We start from the raw sequence: 19,447 nt of genomic DNA, 5'->3' as shown, positions 1-19,447 counted from the left end.
ATGCAAATACAGAAAATAGTGGGACTTACTTCATACAATAATCAGCAACATATATTTGGTCGCGTGGTCTTGGAGGGCATCGGCATATTTTTAAAGTCTGGCTAATGTTAGCTGGGACACCCTGAATATTGTTGTGTGTATGGGATGTCGCATACAATATACAGCATCCAGTAATTCCCACATTTGTGGCATTGCCCAGTATTACCGTTTCTTGCTGAGTGCGTGAGCCTGAATTGTAACATCATATAACTTTTCTACCTAGTAAATGTGCGTTTAATATTCTTTTTCGTGACGACATATTTACCATTTCATTGTATGCAATCTGCAGACGGAGTGTGCCTCACGTACTCGTGGAGAGTTGTAAATGGGACGCTGCAGTGCTCCCGGTCCGATGGCCTCATCGTCGAAGGTGAGGCTTGCGTCCTGAGCGTCATGTTTTCTTATACGATCAACAGCAGTCGTGCAAGAGACGCCCCTGGAAGCAGGGTCTCGACTAAATATCATTGTCGAGTTAATGACTCCAGAGAAACGCTTGTTTGAGTCGGAATTTTAATTTATTTTGTCACAATTGTTTACACACTCCGACCATGGTTTAGACACAGAAACATAAACAACTGTGGTGTTAAATGGGGGCTAAAGAAGCTGCGATTTAAAAGCAGTGCGTCTGGCCCCGCCTTCCAGCAAACACAAGGCAACAAAGTGTCAGGATTTAAAATATCATGGAAGTTACAATATAGTCTTAAATACATCTAGAAGCAAAATAATATTCAAGAGAAGTTTGGGAAGGTAGTGATACAAAATTACACAAATAAAAATACAAATTTCATATTTTTTTCTAGTCTAGGCCGCAACAGAAAAACATAGTATTAACAGTACAATAAAACGTACACACATACATACACAAATCACATGCTTTTGTGAAACAATATGCAATCGCTCTGTGGTAACATTAGGTTCATGAAGTGTATGTGGAAGTGCAAGTTTTAATATTTTGGAAGGTATAGTTTTCCGAACACTATTCATCAAGCCTCAATCTTACTGTGAACCTTTGTCTCGTTATGTTTTATTGTAACTACGACAAAGTCTTATTAGAACGGCACGCATAGTTTGAAGTCTCAACTCTCAAGGCTTTACCGTTTGTTTCAACCAACCGCTGGCGTTTTATGCGCGCGTGTAGCTTTTCAATGTCTCCCTTCCATCTTCTGTACGTCCGTGTTTTCTACTACTCCTATACTAGTACAGCTTTCTAGCATTTGTATATTGCCGTTACTCCTATGCACGCTTTCAGGTAATCATATCAAATTTATGGGTTACGTGTCCATCTTTCCTCGCTGCGCTTTCAATATTAAATTCGGCATACATTCTACAAATACATTTTAGCCTAGCCGGTTCACTGTCAGTGAGCTAAACACAATGATTTTTGTCACCTGAATTTAGCAGAAATTGTCGCATGTACTCAAACCGTAAATATGTGCACATGTGACTCCGCGGAGCTTTATCGAGCAAGTAACAAGAAAAGGCATGATGATTCAGTTACTGATGTTGGAAAGCAAGATATTCCGTCCTATTCTTCAGAAAGCATAGAAACATAAATACAGTGTTTTTCTTTCCGTGCCTGGAACAAAAGTTAAGAAACCTTACACTGCATTATGTTCCCATGAGACCTCAAGACAGGCCAGGGACATAATTTTTCCAATCATTTGCAATTACCTATCGAACGCGATAACGAACGCGAAAAAGCCACATTATTGTTTGCATACCACGATTTTGTGCCGAAAGCAGCGCCTACGTGTGTGTTGACAAAATAACCGTCTACTCATGCTTGTAAAAAAACTTTTCTTTGCCTCTAAACAGAGATGCAGATTTAACATCGCGTGGTGGGGTGGTATGCTTACGCTGAATCCCAAATTTCTCCGTCATATCGGGGTATCCAAAATGTGTTTTATGGTCCCCTTTCAGCTACATGTTCTCAGACCTCTTTCTGTATACCTATGTAGCAGGTATACCGCTTACGAAAGAAATAAACTGATACTGAAATTGGGTGCTTTTCCTAGTGTGTGACGACACAGGTGTCTTGATTCGCCTGTTGTGAATGCTTTCGAAAGCGGCCGACATGGTCATAATTAAATAACTTTCATGTAGTTTCGCATGAACTAAACTCCCTTCGCGCCCATTATGAGTATTTTACGTAATCGCTTTCGAGTTCATTTTCCAAAGGAATTGAATGCAACGCGCGATATCGTGCACACGGGGTCCCGGGAGAATGTTTTCGAGCGCCTCGCAACTACACTTGAAGAGTCTGCAGTTCCCGCGCCGTATTGATAGCGCCGAAACTGACACCTGGTTGCAAAAGCGGGAATTGATTCTTCTTTATAAGAGGCGTAGATGGCGCTGCTGCAGTCATTCGCGTGGAATGCGCGCTCCCCGCACGCATTATCGACGCTTTCTGTTTTCGCTATAGATAGAGAACGCAATTTTCGGCGTCCCAAGTTCACTGAAAGAATGCTAACCCGAAGTTACTTAACAGTCAATTTATCTCTACTGACACGATCACTTAATTTATGACGATCGTGCAAATTCGTCTGCACAAAACATTTGCGTCTTAATGCTCTGCTGGGGTCCAGTGTGTGTAGGGCATTCTACTGTTGAGCCCAAGATAGCTGCTTTGATTCTCTTCATTTGCAGCCTGTATATTAAGGTACGTGGTACGTAATGACATTCATATACATAGATGCGCGTTAGAGGAGGGCTGAAACATACTTTACATGCTATAGAAACTCAATCACTGGCTTCTTCGTGCTTCTTGCAGCTGAAAGGAGAACACATAGCGAGTTTAAGGTTGGGGAAGGCTTGCAATACGCCTTAATGTTACACTAGTATACTAAAGTGAAAACCAGACAGCGATACCTTACGTCATAAAATTTATAGTAACTTCATGACGCTGAGCAAAATCTGCGGTTTTCGTGCCCCCCCCCCCAAGAAAAGTCAATAAATAAAAACTAAGATATTGAAATTCCTCCGCCGCCATTCCCTCTAGACGTGCTTCATTCTTACGAACGCTGATCTTGATAAGCCCGTAGCTTACGCGATGATGCGCTGCTGAATACCGCACATGACTGCACACTGCACAGTGCAACACGTGACACTTGACATGCCCAACATTTATTTCAGCTGTTGCTGCGCTAGCTGCAGTGGTACTCTAAAGGTGAACATTTGTCGACGTCTAGGGCGGGCGTTCGCAGTGGACGTATTAGAGCCGACATTTTCCGCCGCATCTAATCACGATAACTCGTGTGTTCTAAAGAACATCTTTCCGTGCCCGGCGTTTTGTAGCAATTTTTTTGTTTTTAACACAGAGAGTTCCACCTCTGATGGAGCCGCTCATATCTTGCAACATTGTTTAAACTTCACAACATCTGTGAGAAAAATGAAAACCGCTAGTTGATCACGGGGGTTGTAGCCTTGCTTCACGTAGTTCTAAATAGAAGCACTTTGCTCAGGCCCTCGATGATAGTTTAATGTCACTGTGCAAAGTGGCAACGAAAAATTAGAGTTTTGATTGGTAATGCGATGTCAGTGCCGATTTATTTTAAGAAAATAAAGAAGGTTGATAAGTCACTTTCAGCTGCAGCGCAGACCGCTTAGGTGCAACTTGCCTGCGCTACCAAGGTTCATCTTCGCCATGATCGTGCACAGGTCTACAACGCGAAATTTATTGCGATAAAGTTGATAGGAATCCATATTTAACGGCATATACTATGGCAACGCACAATGAATGGCCTTGGAGGTTGAGAGGTTCCAAGTTCACACTGACTGCATAATAAAAATAATTCCATTTCCTTTTCAGAATTTGAACACTCTTACCTTCTGTCGCTTTTTCGTACTTGAATGCGTTGTTGCTGATTCTCATCAAGAAGGCTACTTTGTGCACTAAGTATACTGTCTACTTTCGAAAAGAAAAAGGCCCGAGAAGCATGCAGAAAACAGTGACAGAGAGAGAACTGACGTAAGGGAAATTGCAGTCTGTAAGCTAGAACAGACAGTTTATCAAGAGCTGGCAGTACTTAAGCATGAAGAATAGATCTTGTTTGCCCACACGACGAAGTCTATTATTCACCTGAATTAAATATAATTTTCAACAAGAACTGTAGGAAATCATATTATACTGGTTCGTTTTATATTTAAGGTAGATCAATAATTGCCTACGCGGCGTACGGTAATTGTGTGTGCACTCGCCGCGGGTTATTTCCGTAATAGCGATTGAATTTAGTCTGAGGTGGTTGGAGTACATCATTTTATAAGCTGAAATAATTGTTTCCTAAGTAGTTTAGCGGGGTGGTGCTAGTACTGCTATAGTTATACAACCAGCTCGTTTATCGGCTTTGAATAGACGCGTGTAATGACTGTTGCCTGCGTATTTGGGTTGACCCGCCGCGGTTGCTCAGTGGCTATGGTGTTAGGCTGCTGAGCACGAGGTCGCGGGATCGAATCCCGGCCACGGCGGCCGCATTTCGATGGGGGCGAAATGCGAAAACACCCGTGTACTTAGATTTAGGTGCACGTTAAAGAACCCCAGGTGGTCGAAATTTCCGGAGTCCTCCACTACGGCGTGCCTCATAATCAGAAAGTGGTTTTGGCACGTAAAACCCCATAATCTAATCTATTTGGGTTGAAGTAAACTTCTATATTATTGCGAAGCATCATGTGCCCCATAACAGGAAAATCGGGCGTTGTCGTCGTCGGCGTGACCGAGCGATGGTACAATAAACGGCTGACAGCGCAAACAGTAAAAAAAAAGAAAAAAAAGAAATGCTGGGATTGTCGTCAAATTTCTCATGGTGGTTCCTGTAAACACAGTAAATGAATGGCTTCGAAATGAAAATTTGGTACATTTTGATTTGGGTGCGAGACGAGCAAGCATCCCCGCCGTCACGGTGACTCAACGGTTCTGTCTTACTAAAGGTGTGCCTAGCGCGTGCGTCAATGCATACGTCACGGTCACGTGGCAGCCATCTGGCTGACTAAAGGCGGGGCCTAGTTTGTCGTATCATCATCATCAGCAGCAGCATCATCATCATCACCCAAAACATTGCACCAAAGCGACTGTATAATGCTATCACAGTCCCACACCCTAAGCAACCTTAAGTACCTCTGCCGAATCTTTTTTTTTTTGAGTTTTCAGTTTCAGTTTGAATTTATTATTCTTTCAAGATTCATAGTTGGTTGTTAATAGTATACAGGCGAGGGTCCCAAAGTCAAATGACTGCAGCGGGACCCTTGGTTAACAAGATCGGTACAATATGAATAATTAATGCAGCAGTGTAAAATTATGCAATATATAAGTAAACAAAAAGTGAGCGAAGTAGTGAAATGGAATACATTCGATTTTCATACAAGGTGTCATACATGAAAAAAAGAAAATTAGCAAATTACGAATCTAAATTGTTATAACTTATATAATAAATGAAGTACACATTTTATATACAAAGTAAGTTAACCACGACAACAAGTTGTACAAAATGAAATTTTTAAGTTCATATTTGAATACATGCAAGGATGATGATTTCAGAACATGGGGTAAGTCATTCCACAGCTGATTTGCTGAGAACGAGGAAGTCATTTTGCCATAATTCGTGTTGCATTTGGGTAATAGAAAGTTGTGATTATGAGCAAACCTAGTGCTATTGCGATTGGTGAGTAACCTAGAATCTATTAATTGAATCTATTAATTGAAGTAAATTAAATAGAGTAATAAGTAAATGAAATCTAAACGAGGCAAATATAGTAAGAAGGAAGTCAGAAGGAGCGGAGCAGTATTAGAGTAAAAATAACTGTTGGTGATAATTCGAATGGCCTGCTTCTGAATGTGCTGTATTAATGATAGGTGACAGTTCTGTGTATTTCCCCACGTAGTAATGATATAAGTAAGGTGACTATATATCAAGGCAAAGTATAAAAACATTAAGGCAGGAACAGAAAAAAAAATGGGCGAGATTTTACTGAGAGCTCTTATACCAAAAGCAGTTTTTTGCCTAACATAAGCAATAAGATTATTAAACTTCAAGTTATGGCCGAAGTTTATGCCAAGGACAGTTACACAGTTCTATACTCAATTCGCGGCAATAACTATTTCCGTGCGTTGTCATTCGGCATTTTCTTGTGCCTGTGAGATTATTCTTTATAAATTATCAGAATTTCACGTCATCACAGCGCTTTTCTGCATATTAATTGCTAGATGTCGACGCCTGAAAGCCAAGTGTTGGCATATGCGCGAGCGCATAAATTTAGCAGAGCTGCACACGGTGCGGCGACGTTCCTCGCTTTCATAACCGCTGCTTTAGCGCCACTACATACGCGGCCCCACGCACGGAGTGGCCCGTCGTCGGCCGCTAACTCAGCATCTCAGTCATCTGGTGATAGCACCACACAAAAGCCGCCGCAAAATTTACTGAATTCATTGGCCCGTCCAAAGGGCAGTTATGGTCAAGGTCATCGCCGTCGCATCTGTGGCATTGAAACTCTTTTCTCATATATATATATATATATATATATATATATATATATATATATATATATATATATATATATATATATATATATATATATGTGTGTGTGTGTGTGTGTGTGTGTGTGTGTGTGTGTGTGTGTGTGTTATTTGTGCAGTCTGGTTCAAGGCTGAGTGGGTGTATGTTACGGAAACTGTCAGGAACTCGCGAAATCAGGCGTAAGGGTGCAACTGCAACGTGAGTGCAATTCAATGTTGATGTGACGCCAAGATTTATAAAATGTGACCTTTTGTAAATAAGGTTAAAGGAGTTGCAAGCCCTCGAAAGTGACAAGAAAGCATGGAGACGTGTAGTGCCGAGAGGCATAGACACGTTCCTATCGGTTCAAGCTTTCGTTCTCGTTTTTTTTTCTTCTTCCTTTTATGTACATCTCTTAAACGCTTCTTCAATGACGCACCGGCTAAACACGCAGTAAACATCAAGGGCTCTGGAAGGCGACAGTAATTCTAGTTTGCTAATTGCGGGAAGAGCGCCTGCAAGGTCACGCTGTTGTTTTCCGCGTCCAGCGAACCAGCGCCTTGCGACTCCGGCGGAAAACAAATGTAGCCCAGTAAACACGGCGTACCCGTAATTGCTCCCATTCCAGAGCCAGAGCGTTGCCCTCGCGTGAGATGGGAGACATTAAGCCCTGCATCGGGAGGAAGTGTTTGGGCATGCCGCTACCCAAGAGGAAGGGTGCCTTTGTTCAGCATATGCGAGTTCCATGTATCCTATTTTGTTATGAGTAGATTCCTGTGGAAAGCTTGACATGCAACCTGACTGGCCGTTGACTATCTGTCAGAATTGCCCTCAGGCGAGCATGTTTCTAATTATTAGTGGTAGAGCATACACGGCAGTTAGTTGTTCATCTATGCTTTCAAAGGTCACAGATGTACCCTTAACCACAAGATTGTGAACACTGCGAACCATAATATACGCAAAGGAAAAAAACAGAGAACCGCAATGCTGCCAGACGATTGAGTGGGCATGTTTTAGCAATATTTAATGTGGCTATTGCGCTGAGCTGCTGAGCGCGCGGTCAAGGATTCGATTGCCGGCCGCCGTGGCCGCAGTTCGATGAGGCTGAAATGCAAATATTCCAGTGTACTTAGGTGTAGATGCACGTTAAAGAAACCCTGGTGGTAAAAATGAATCAGGAGTCCCCCCACTATGGCGTGAGTCGTAATCACATCGTGGGTTTGTCACATGAAATGCCATAATAAAAAAAAAGTGCTAACTTTACGGCATGTTCAGTCCTGGTATTACGTAGCTGATTTTCTTTAAACAAAGGGCAAATATTCCTAACATGCAAAAAAAAGAAAGAAAGAAGAAAACATCTTATTGTGATTAAATGATCACTAGGTACTGGTGGGCTTTAGCCACTAGTGAATGGAAATAACTTTCTTTTACTAGGCTATCGGTAGCCTCCAATCGAATATGTCGTCATGAAAACCAATCACTAATCACACTGTGAATTGATGAGCAACTAACCAAGGGACTACATCTTACTTCTAATTAATGCTAGAGTCACTAGTGATCACCACTTGCTAGCATACTATGCCCGATTCTCCCAGTTTTACACATCATAATGTCATGGATACATTCCAAGAAAAGTTTACGCCCTTTGAGTAGTATCTTGCCACACAACAATAAACGTCATCTGTATAGTCCGCATTTCCTTGCGTTAACGCTGCGAGCCCGGTACTTCTCAGTAACGAACGGCATGCGCGTTATCAGCATGACATAGCATTGCCGACAGAAAAGTAGCTGGCGCGGCGTTTTCAAGAAAGGAAACGCAAGCAAGGCAGATGACGATTATTATTGTGTGGCAGATATGCACCCCAAAGGGTGTAAACTTTTTTTAGAGTGCATCAAACGAACTGCCATAGAAAGTGTAATTTAACAATGCTTACGGGAACTCGTATATTTAAGTCCCGTGATGATGAGTCATTTATGTTACTGTTACAATGACCACTTTCATTCGTGCAAGTCGTCATTGATATCAATACAAAAATTATAACCCCTCCTCTACCGGGAACAGGGGTGCAAGCGAAGCTCGAAATCCGCGGCTCTTCGTTGTCGTAAGGCCTCGGCTTCGCGCGCCCTCGCGGCAAGGTCGAACACGTCGACGACGAGCCCTATCTCGAACGAGTTCCCGGCGGCGTTCATAAAACACCACCTGTTCTTCGGCCAAATGTACGACGCGCGGCCCGCTCCCATTACTGTTCCCTCAATGCATCCTGCTCTTTGGCAGAACGAACCAAACGCGGCCTCCCCATCTGACTGCCGGGCCTGAACAGGCGGGAAATGGGGGGCGCCTAAGCGAGCGAACACATGGTCAAACTCTTTCCCTCCTCCTACGGAGGGAAGGGACGCCTGTGATTGACTCGGGCCTTGCGCTGCATCTACTTCATGCATATAAACCCTCGCTTTAAAGGGCGTGATGTATGACCTACCGACAGTGGCTGAATTGGTTAGCGTGGTGGTGTCGCAACCACAGCCAGACAAGCAATTTTATTTCCGCGTGGATTGAGAAATGAGTGTTTCTTTGGTTACCACGGCTGACTGATTGCGCAAGGCCATAAGTGTTCACTAATGTGTCGACGTCGGTGTTGCCGTACGAAAAAAAGCCATGCGAACTGGAGCCACTTGGGTTTCACTTGAACATCAAACTGAGCATATCATCAATGATATGTTCAGCTTGATGTTCTTGTACTTTCATGTAGCTTAGCATCATTGGATATCAAATGAAAAGACATTGAAATGATGATTTATCTAAAATAACTAGGAGGTGGTAAGGTTTAAGCCTTAGTTAGTATGACAATGGTAAGGTTAAGCCTTAGTTAGTATGACAATGGTAGCCTTCATTCGTACACGCCATCATTGGTATCAATGAAAAAGGGATTACATTAATATTTTTTCTTACCATTGCGAGCTGATAATGATAATTCATGAGTGATCCATGGTGATACGATCAGTTGGATGTTCTCCTGTTTTGTACAGTATAGCATCATGGACGTTAAAAGAAAATTCTCATAAACAGTACTTGAAATATAACTAGGAGATGATAGTTTTGAGTTACTAGCGATCAAGAATCAGTTTGTTTAGTATCACAGTGGTAACCTTCATTCGTGCATGTCGTCAGTGGAATCAATCATGCAGTCATTAAATAAAAATTTTTGGTTACCATTGCGAATTGATGATCCCGAGTCATTGGTGAACACTAATGGCACGTTCGGTTTGATGTACGCATACTTTTAAACAGCATAACGTGATAGATATCAAACGAGAGGTAATAAAAATTGTGATTGAGAATGATAACTAGAAAATGGTACGACTGAATCACTATAGTGATCAAGACTCACTTTGTTTGGTATGACAATGCTAATTTCTATTCACTGATTGCCTCTTCCATGAATGAATGTTATTATTGAAGCAATCCTATGAGGACCTGTAAAAAAAGAAGTTGACACAAGACGAGGGGCAGGGAGAGAAAAGAGAGTAAAGAAGAAGTGCGATAGAACAAAGTTGAGTCTGTGTTGTGCAGCTACTAAGTGCAGTTTTATTACATAGTTTGGTGCAGTCGACAGGATTAACGCAGAATGATGTTCCATTATGTTGGACGGAAGAGTGTGATGACGCCTACCGAGAATTCGTCCGAATTCTTTCTCATGATCCTGTATTGTGCCTACCACACTTTGCGCTGCCCTTCGAAATGAATACTGGTGCATCTCACTATGGAACGGGAGTAGTCTTGTATCAGAGAGACTCATTACGACCACGAAACCAACAACTCCGTAAAGTTGGCTACTATAGCTACACATTCAACAAAACTGAATTGAACTATACAACGTCAGAAAAATAATCTCTTGTCGTTTAATGGCCCCAGTGACACTATGGAGTCCGCTGCTATTGGAAATATATTCAAGTATCATCCCAGGAGGGATGCAGACAATGCTGGGGGGAATGGTGTAATGCTAGGATGGTGTGCAAAAAAGAGAAAAAGTTGGAACAAGACAAGAGGCAGGGGGAGCAAAGAGGATGAAGAACTGCTATAGAACAAAATGGAGTTTGTGTTGTGCACCTACTAAGTGCAGTTTTATTACAATTATAAAGATATTTTCTCTGACTATATCACAGACGGGATCGAAATGATGGTAATAAATATTGAATATGCTCACTTCAGTGCTATCCGCTATTTACAAACCTTAACTACATGGATATCAAGTGATAGGTTCCTTAAAGGGTGATTCAATTATAACTAGGAAAGGAACAGATCGAGTCACTAGAGATGAGAAATGTGAAGATTGTGGTAGGAATGGTGGCCAATGAGCTTAAACATTAATATGCGTTCTAGCTGTCATGAAGATTTTGTTGGTTCACTCGGTTTGTTACTTTTCATTTGATATTCATGACATTAATGGCGCTTAAGAACGTGAAAACTTAGCATGATATGTTAGCTGTATTGTGTGATTAATTAGGTAATTGCTCAATGATAGTATGTACATACTGATTGGTTTTCAAGGAATAAACTGGAACGTAAAGTTTATTTGTATAAATACCAAATAAAACATGTTATCATGCGCCGAAACTTGAGCAAAAATGCCGTGCGCAGCCGGGCTTAACGCTTGAATATCACTTAATAAAGCCATTGGGTCCACTGCTCCTTGCAGAATCTGACAGTTTCGTCTGTCCTTACACGCCAGCCCATGAATGTACACCATAGCGGCACATTCTAGGTCGATGAGCTTTAGCATAATCGACGAGCCGTTTCTCGTCAATTTGTCAAGCCGAAGAATTTTCGGCTTTTATTCCGGCTCTCCCTTTTTTCACCTTGTATCGAGTGGTGAAAATAAAAATGATGATGATGATGATGATGATGATGATGATGAATTCAAGGACGTACGAATCTTTTGTCCCTGTAGTGCTGCCTTGCCGCATAGCAGGCGAGAGAAAGCATCCCGGGAAATAATTTCAACGAGTGGAATAAAACCAAACTCAACCTATAATACATAGGTTGTAACTTGTAATAGATAGGTAATACATATAACAAATAAATACACAAAGGGAGCCAAAGGGTACACGCCACTAGAATACAATTAGCTCATGAATTCAAGATGCGCTGTAATCAAAATTGTAGAAATCAGCGCATGCGTTTTGAACGAGTTTAGAAAGGTACCTTAGGAAAATATTCCAGCCAGCGAAATTAAACTAGACGCGACATATACCGTGAAAACGTTGCCTGGATTAGGTTCCTGAAGTGAAACTTGCGAAAAATGCGCCATTGCTCAGTAATCAATTTTTTTTAACAATGCTTCCCGTCGTGTTTCGCAGATCGCATACCCCCAAGGTCGGCTTTGTCGCAGAAGTCGATTCGCGCAGCGTTTTACGTGTCGACGGTTTTAGTCAGCAGCACAGAGGATACAACATTCATTTTTGAACGCGAAGTTGCAAAACAGAAGCAATTTGGAGGTCTACATTAGGCAGCAAAAAGAAAAGAAAGAAACATACGCCAGTGCATAGAACATTGCGGGAGAAACGTATATGGTTAAGTGATTTTGGAGAGAGGGCATGAGGTTGTTAGTGTAGCCTGATAATAATAATAATAATAATAATAATAATAATAATAATAATAATAATAATAATAATAATAATAATAATAATAATAATAATAATAATAATAATAATAATCTTTATTACATACGATCTCTTCATACTTACATATCCAGCCCGCATAAGCAACAGTGTTTGTGTGCGAGGCTGCGGAGTACGGCAGGTACTACCAATAAATGGATTTAAATAAATAAGGAAAACCTACGAGATGAGTACTGTAATATTGAAAAGGCATGCACATACTATGTCTCTAAGATGTATTAAACGGAAATACATTGACATCGAACACAACCTCGGAATTATGTTCGCACAAACAGGTATCCAATAGTAACGAATGCAATAAAGGTACAGAGTACAAAGCAGTCTGCCGGATGTGCTTCGTCATTGCATGCATGCTTACAGAAATCTGAGGGAAAAGTCTAACAAATATGGGTATTACGTATCACCCACGACTTTAGAAGTTATTTTATTTGTTTAAATGATCCTGTGATCTTACTGTTATTCAAATAATTAATTTTTGCCGGCACGTAGAAAGCATGAGTCCTGTTGCCATAGTTGGTGTAGACGCGAGCAACAACATATCTTTCTACCCAACGTAAGCAGCGGGATTTCACGTTGGGGTGTTGAATTTAGTAGAAAAACCATTATTACAAATGGCGTCAAGCAATGCTTGCTGCTCGACAAACAACATGTCCGACTGGTACATGCTTAAAAAGACATCCTCCCCATGACCAAGTTTGCTGTAAGGGAGGCTATAGGCTATTTTCTCTAAAATGCGGTAAATTATCTTGAATCTACTAGAAGAGGGAAAGCCGTAAATTGTTATTCCGTGCTTTATGACGGATTCACCAAGTGATTTGTAAACCATTTTACGAACATTTGCCTCGCACAAGAATTTCAGAGCATACAAATGAGCGCACACAGCACGTAAGCGTCTTGCAAGCTCTTCAATGTGAACATACCATGACAGCGTGTCATCGAAGTGCAAACCCAGGTATTTTGTGTTTTTACGAGCATTACAAGCAGAACAACATTACAGCAGCGGAGGACAAGAGCATGCAACGCAGCCACTGGTGTGGAGATAAATAGGGGAAACATCCGCAGCTACTCCACGTGGACTGTGAAAACATATCATGTTAGTCTTCGATTTATAATTAACATTCTGTTGTCAACGAACCAATCAAGTAGTTTAGAGACATCATACTGTACTACTCTAGTGGTTTCGTCCAAAGATCTGTTCGATGTAACCAAAGCTGTGTCATCAGCGTATAAATAGCTTTTTATTTTTATTTTAGTGGTAAGCAAGCAAGATTGTTCAGATAAATATTAAACTAGAGAATATAGCACATTTTAAGTGAAAGAATAGTAGACTGTCATACGCTTTCTGAAAAAAAAAAAACATTGCAGTGAACGCTTTCGTCGTTGCTTTCGTGGTTGCTTTTGTGGTTGGTTTCGTGGTTCTTTTCGTGGCTTCCATAAGTACCGACAGTTAAGCATGTAGTATATGTATTGAAAGGACGGCTTTGTCGAACATTCTATTTCATTCCAACCCACATGAACCTATGTCATCACTCTTCCTCTTTAGCGTTACTCTACTTTGCCAGTGTTGTAGTCAGTGGAGGTCATTCCGATTGACTACCTTCCTTTTCTTCCTCTCCCTCCCTCGACAAGGCGACGGCTTACGACTTGCTTAATTTGATTGTACCTTGTTTTGCAGTATCCGTGATTGAAGCTCTGTGGCACGTGAGACTCCCTGGCTAAATTTCATGAATCTCGTCAATTTGCGGTTCTCGGCGGATCGGAGAGGAAGCAGTAAACATGGAGAGTTAAGCAACACAAAAATTACATGCTGGAATTTTATGCGTCAAAACCGCAATCTGATTATGGGGCCCCGTCCTGAGTAATTTTGACTACTTGGGGTTCTTAAACAGGTACCTAAACCTAAGCAAACGAGCATTCTCTTTTCTTTCTCTACTTTTTTTTTGCATTTCACCCTCATTGAAATATGGTCGCCGCGGCCGTGACAGAAGCCAACACGCCTAGTTCAGCAGCACAGAGCCATAACCACTAAACTATCGCGGCAGGTAGTTAAGCAACACGGAACTAATCTGAAAAATAGTACTTGAAGTTGGGCTAGCTGTTACTGGTTCATACTATGGCTTGCGCAAGTACCACGCGGACACAAAAGGAAGAGAAAAAAAAAAGGAGGGAGGGGCACGGACGACGCGAATGCAAGCTCTAAAGTGTTATTTTTGTTGAAAGGCATAAATTGTGCCCGTCTAACTTGGTACTCTCCCACTTAGCAGATAACTGCAACAGTTGCAGCTGCAGACCGGAGTTCACAGACACACGCATTTTATCAAGAGGCAGGCTCCGAATTACCAGAAATTGTCGGGGCGTTTCCCATTAAGGAGATGGGGGAGATGCCTACTTCAGACATCCGTATAATTTGCTGACATAAAAACTATACGTGTAATTGTGCAGCATATGTCGCGTGAATAACCAATAGGAAAGCTGTTCAACATGTTCTTCGTCAGTTTCTTTTTTTTCTTCCCCAAGCACTTAGCGCTTGAAAAAGACGTTCAGTATTGTCACGACTCAGAGTCGACGCGTGAGCTCCTCCTGAGTAGTGGCATAAGGGAGCCTGGCTTTCGCCAATTGCCGTCGTGAACGAGACAAAGGCCTGATGAAATCAAGCAAAGGGGCAGTAATTTAATGTGATTTCTCAGTTACAAAAGAAACTGGCGTTATTAAGTAGTGGATGTGAATATGTTAGACAGAGAAAAGTATGAAAGTGACAGTTCTAAAGAGCAGGTGTAACAATGTTGAACAATTACGATGTCCAATCGTAGCGTGAACAATGCACATCAGTTCAAACTACATATCTAAACAGTAATCAGGAGAGAAAATATTCCACAGTCCACAGTCCACAGAGTCCACAGTCCACAGAATCAAAAGTGACATACAGTAAACCGGGCGCACCAACAGTCCGTCCCAACCGATGCGGCCCGTAAGTGACACTCGAAGCCGGCGCCTCGACGTCGACGGCTGGCTTCCACGGCGGCTGGCGGTGTTCGGTGTAGGATCGTGATGTCGGCCGCTTATTTGCCCGGGAGTTGCTCGGTGTTCGTTTATCGTCCCCGGAGCAGACGGGTGAAGTGTCGGATTGGCGCGTTTTTATAAACCTCTCGAGGCGTCAGCGTTTACCTCTTGCCGTCTAGACATGGATCACAGACGCGCACCCTAGTCTTCTCCGTAGTTCAGACTCCACTGGCGGTCACCTTCACCGGCAGCCAATTTAATCACACAAAAAAAAATCGCTGTGGACGAAGACGGCTTCACGTAGGCCGGGCGTGCTTCCACCGTGGTTCAGACTCTGCTAGAGGTCACCTTCACTGGTAAGCAATTTAATAGCACACAACAGCCACGGAGGCACCCAGCTTCACGTAGCCCGGGTCTGTAGCCACCATGGTTTCGACCCTACCAGCGGTCATCTTCTGCGGCGAACAATTTAATCACACACAAGACAGCAGTCACGAACGCACATAGCTCAACGTGCTCTGGATATACCCAAGATCACGTTCCCTACCGTTTGCGAAGTGGTGCGGCACGTAGGGTTGCGGCCCATTCTTAAAGAAGCGACACTTAATAGGCGCGTATGCCTAGGATGCGGGGGTGGAGAATTGAAGAAATAAGGTGACTTTTGTGACAAGTATAAATCACCCGGCCTTTTAATGAATATACCAATGGGGGGGTTGGGCTCATCCTGTTCGTGTCGTCCTTTCTGTCTGGTTACTTCTTGCGCAAACTCACAGTAGGAATTAAACCGAAGCTGAGTCTTTCTACTTTTGACTACGAGATTCGTCCCGGTGTCTCTGCAGGGCGCTTTCAATTCGCCGTAAACAATCTCTCACGTCAATCGCGTACATTATCAGTTGCCTGCGTCAGCCGTTTAGGGTCCCTTTTGCTTTAGAGAGGTGTGTGGTGCAGTTTTTGTCAGCTGCTCCAAACATGTTCCGCGTCATACTACATACATAGGCTGCAGAACTTTGATCGACTACAGGCCGACCATAGTACGGAACTGCCTGGTGCCTGCATGGCTGTTGGTTGCAAAATTGTAGACTGCAAAAGACCAACCGGAGACTCACATTAAGTATCGGGGAAGTTATGCCAGTGGAATGGTTAACAGTTGTTCTTGCTGCAAATGCCATATTTGGCAACTCAACATCACGATGCCTCTTGTCCGTCTGGAATAGAACTGTCCCTGACATTACGTTCCTTTATGTGTTAACACTACGGCATACATTGTTTCTCGCTAAGGATTGAGAAAATGGCACCCAAACAACACGACCAATGAACTACATCACATAAAGCATTAAGTGTAGATTTTGAATCTTGTTTATCCATATTATACATTATCCTAATTATTCAATGATCTGAGTGGGGTATCTGTGGCGCTCTTTCATATGACAGAAAATGCTCACGGCTGTGATGTCATAAATAATATGTTCAATTTTTTTCACACTTTTTTATTACTGTCAAATAATCTCCCAAAGTACTCCATGGTGACTTTAAAGCTTCTCAACAGTCGTAAACGCTATGTAGCCCGTTACTGGCAAAAGCGACTCGGCATACGCACACACACGCACTTAGCAACTGAAAATCACGCACAAAAGCAGAAGTATACTTATTCGTTTTACGTGCCTTTCTCCCACACACAAAAAAGAACGAATACTTTTTATGGTCCTGCGTATCTAGTGCAAACAGTGCAAACAACGACGAAGAGCGTTGACCGCCTTATGCGTTGAAGAAACAAAAAGAAAGAAAAGAGTTTAGGGTTGAACACTGGCAGCTCCTTTTTCCACCGGACTGCTTGCAAGGGGCGTTCACGACCCCCGCACGCCACTGTCTATGTCCAAGGCCGTATCCAAAGACGTATCCAAAAGAGTTCGCGGCTCATTGCGCGCGCCCAGGCGAGCGAGCTCTCCCGCTGAGACGTCTGGTTCCGTCAGCACTTTATGAGAGAGGTCCGTTCGCCGACAAAAAACTTGCGCCTCCCGCACCATGGCGAGCGAAACAAAGCGAAAGCATATCAAGGCTCCTCGCCTCGGCATCCTCGTTTCAGGCCCACGCGCACGCATAAGCTGTGACGGGTGAGAAAAAACAAATCGTGCATCTCGCAGTGGGTCTTTAGCAGTAAAAGCGATAAGCTCGGACTTGCGTGGCTTCTCTTTTCTTTGGTCCGGTTCCCACAACTTTCTTTGTTCCCATGTTCCATTGTTCTTGGTTAGGGAGCGAACGCGTAACGGTTCACTGAGCCTCCTAGGAAGGGGCTCCGTGACTGTTTCCCCATTTCTAGCTTCCTCTGTCTTTATATTTTGTGTGCCTTCGTTGCGTGCCGCCCTCTCAGTTGTGAGGTCAAGTGCACTTCCCTCTTAGGGCGATTGGCGGCTATCGGCTCGCTCGCGCTTGCCCGGATTATGCAGGATTCGGAATTCCGTTGTCCCAAGCATGCTTTTCCGATAAGCTGCGACGGAGGGGGCTGATAACGGAACCTTGACCCGCTTTGTTTCTTGGTAGTGAACAACTTGCGCTGTCACTCCCGCGAGACTCTAGACTATAGACGATGGCGCGTGTATGTAAACGGAAATACGCAGCTATCGTGGCGAAATTCTGCAACAGCGAGAGACTTGTAAAGAACATAACATAAACGAAGCAGACCGGTCGCATCGTACGCCTGCGGTGTTTGGGAGATAACGGAAACAATTTTCAGTCCATATGAGACATACACCAAGAATGAATCAGTGGCTGGAACAGGAATGAAATAACGAAAAGTAGAAATAAATCGCATTCAGGAGTTTCGCGTTGCAAAACTACGACGCGATTTTGAGGCACGCCGTATTGGAAAAATCCGGATTAATTTTGGCTACCTCAACTAGCATGTTTGTAGCGTATTTACTTTGGTAAGAACTGCACTTTTGTAGTTATTATTATTATTATTATTATTATTATTATTTTACTGGGTGCGGGCCTCACATGAGGCACGCTCATAGAACCTCTTCACGGCGATCGCGTGGGCGCTGCCATATTTGATCGCATGGTGACGCGTTCATAGCTTGCATCAGCTGTCTCCGTGTTTAGAATGAGTGTGCACCGCACGGCTCTGCAAACGTCTGTACCGGTGGAGAAATCGTAGACAGTGACTGGGTGGGCGACACGACGCTTTCGCCACAGCTTCAGAGGACATGTAAGCTCTTTGGGAGCTCATTACGCTTTGTCTAAACGGCGCGAGCAGCGCATGCGGGACTTGTGCTAAAAGCGGGGCTCTAAATTTATTCCAATCTGTATACAAACTTTGAGCTTATCAATTGAATCAGGACCACTACGTTTTGCTCTCCGTTCCTTATTTGGCAAATACTTTTGTGGCTTGTCCCGTTTCTGACTCAGTAGTCTTCTCCGGTGCTGTCACTATTTGATTGTTTATTTTCAGTCTTATCGCTCGTGGACGCGTTCAGCTGCCATTGATTAGTTCTTGCAGCGCGCAAGGCTCGTAACATGTTCTGTACTTAGTACTAGCTTGTAGCAAATATGTATCTCTAGTCACTCGCTTATTTTGTGGACCGTCACGAAACGTTCAGCTGCGAACATTCGTGTGCTGCCAGTGTAGTCGCCAGCACCCCTGATGTGGCGCATTGATTCAAATGTGCGCGCGTCTACTTATTCTTAATACGTTAGCGATAGAGTGGGCGTAAGTCTGCGTATGATTTGGGTGTGGATGTATGTAGATAATGATCCGAGAAACTAACTAAGCGAGGAAGCGGCGCTACTCCCTTTGTCACTATGTAACGAGCTGTACTCACTCTTGCCGACGTTCGCGAGTTGAAGTCCTTTCCTTTGAAGTTGGCGACACAATGCTGGTTAATAAGTCTTTTTTTTTATCCTCGAGGAAAACCGTACATCGCGATTGCCGGCTGGCAACAAAGGCAGTCGTTATGTAGCAGCGGTCTGTGAACTTGGACACACAGATTCATTCCATTCCTTTATATGCCAAACACTATTTTTGCAGCCAACCACTACATAAATCTTCATTACGCCGCTCCACATCTTGCAGCATGACTGGGGCACTGTGAATTAGGGAAAAACCAGTTGCATTTCCGAGAGCTGATCGTGCAGAAGCAGAGCAGAAGTGGTAATGGTTTAGTATTCGTGCGCGTTCGCTGAGACAACCTGCCACGCGCCACCGAAAGTGCCATTTTATTTCACTAGAGCAAACTGCTCCGCAAAAGGGT

General features: G+C 43.1%; 1 protein-coding gene across 11 annotated transcripts in view; it reads left to right on the top strand.

Annotated features, from left to right (window-relative positions):
* The window catches only part of LOC135898392 (thrombospondin type-1 domain-containing protein 7A-like), an 818,428-nt gene that overhangs the window by 658,172 nt on the left and 140,809 nt on the right, over positions 1-19,447 (top strand). For all 11 annotated transcript variants that reach the window (XM_065427299.2, XM_065427298.2, XM_065427295.2 and 8 more), the window contains one exon: positions 329-409. In XM_065427299.2, coding sequence (XP_065283371.1) covers positions 329-409 — 81 coding nt within the window. The remainder of the gene's footprint in view (positions 1-328; positions 410-19,447) is intronic.

This window comes from Dermacentor albipictus, chromosome 4, assembly GCF_038994185.2.
Source record: "Dermacentor albipictus isolate Rhodes 1998 colony chromosome 4, USDA_Dalb.pri_finalv2, whole genome shotgun sequence".
Classification (NCBI taxonomy): domain Eukaryota; kingdom Metazoa; phylum Arthropoda; class Arachnida; order Ixodida; family Ixodidae; genus Dermacentor; species Dermacentor albipictus.
This window is presented reverse-complemented; position numbering and strand designations above follow the sequence as displayed.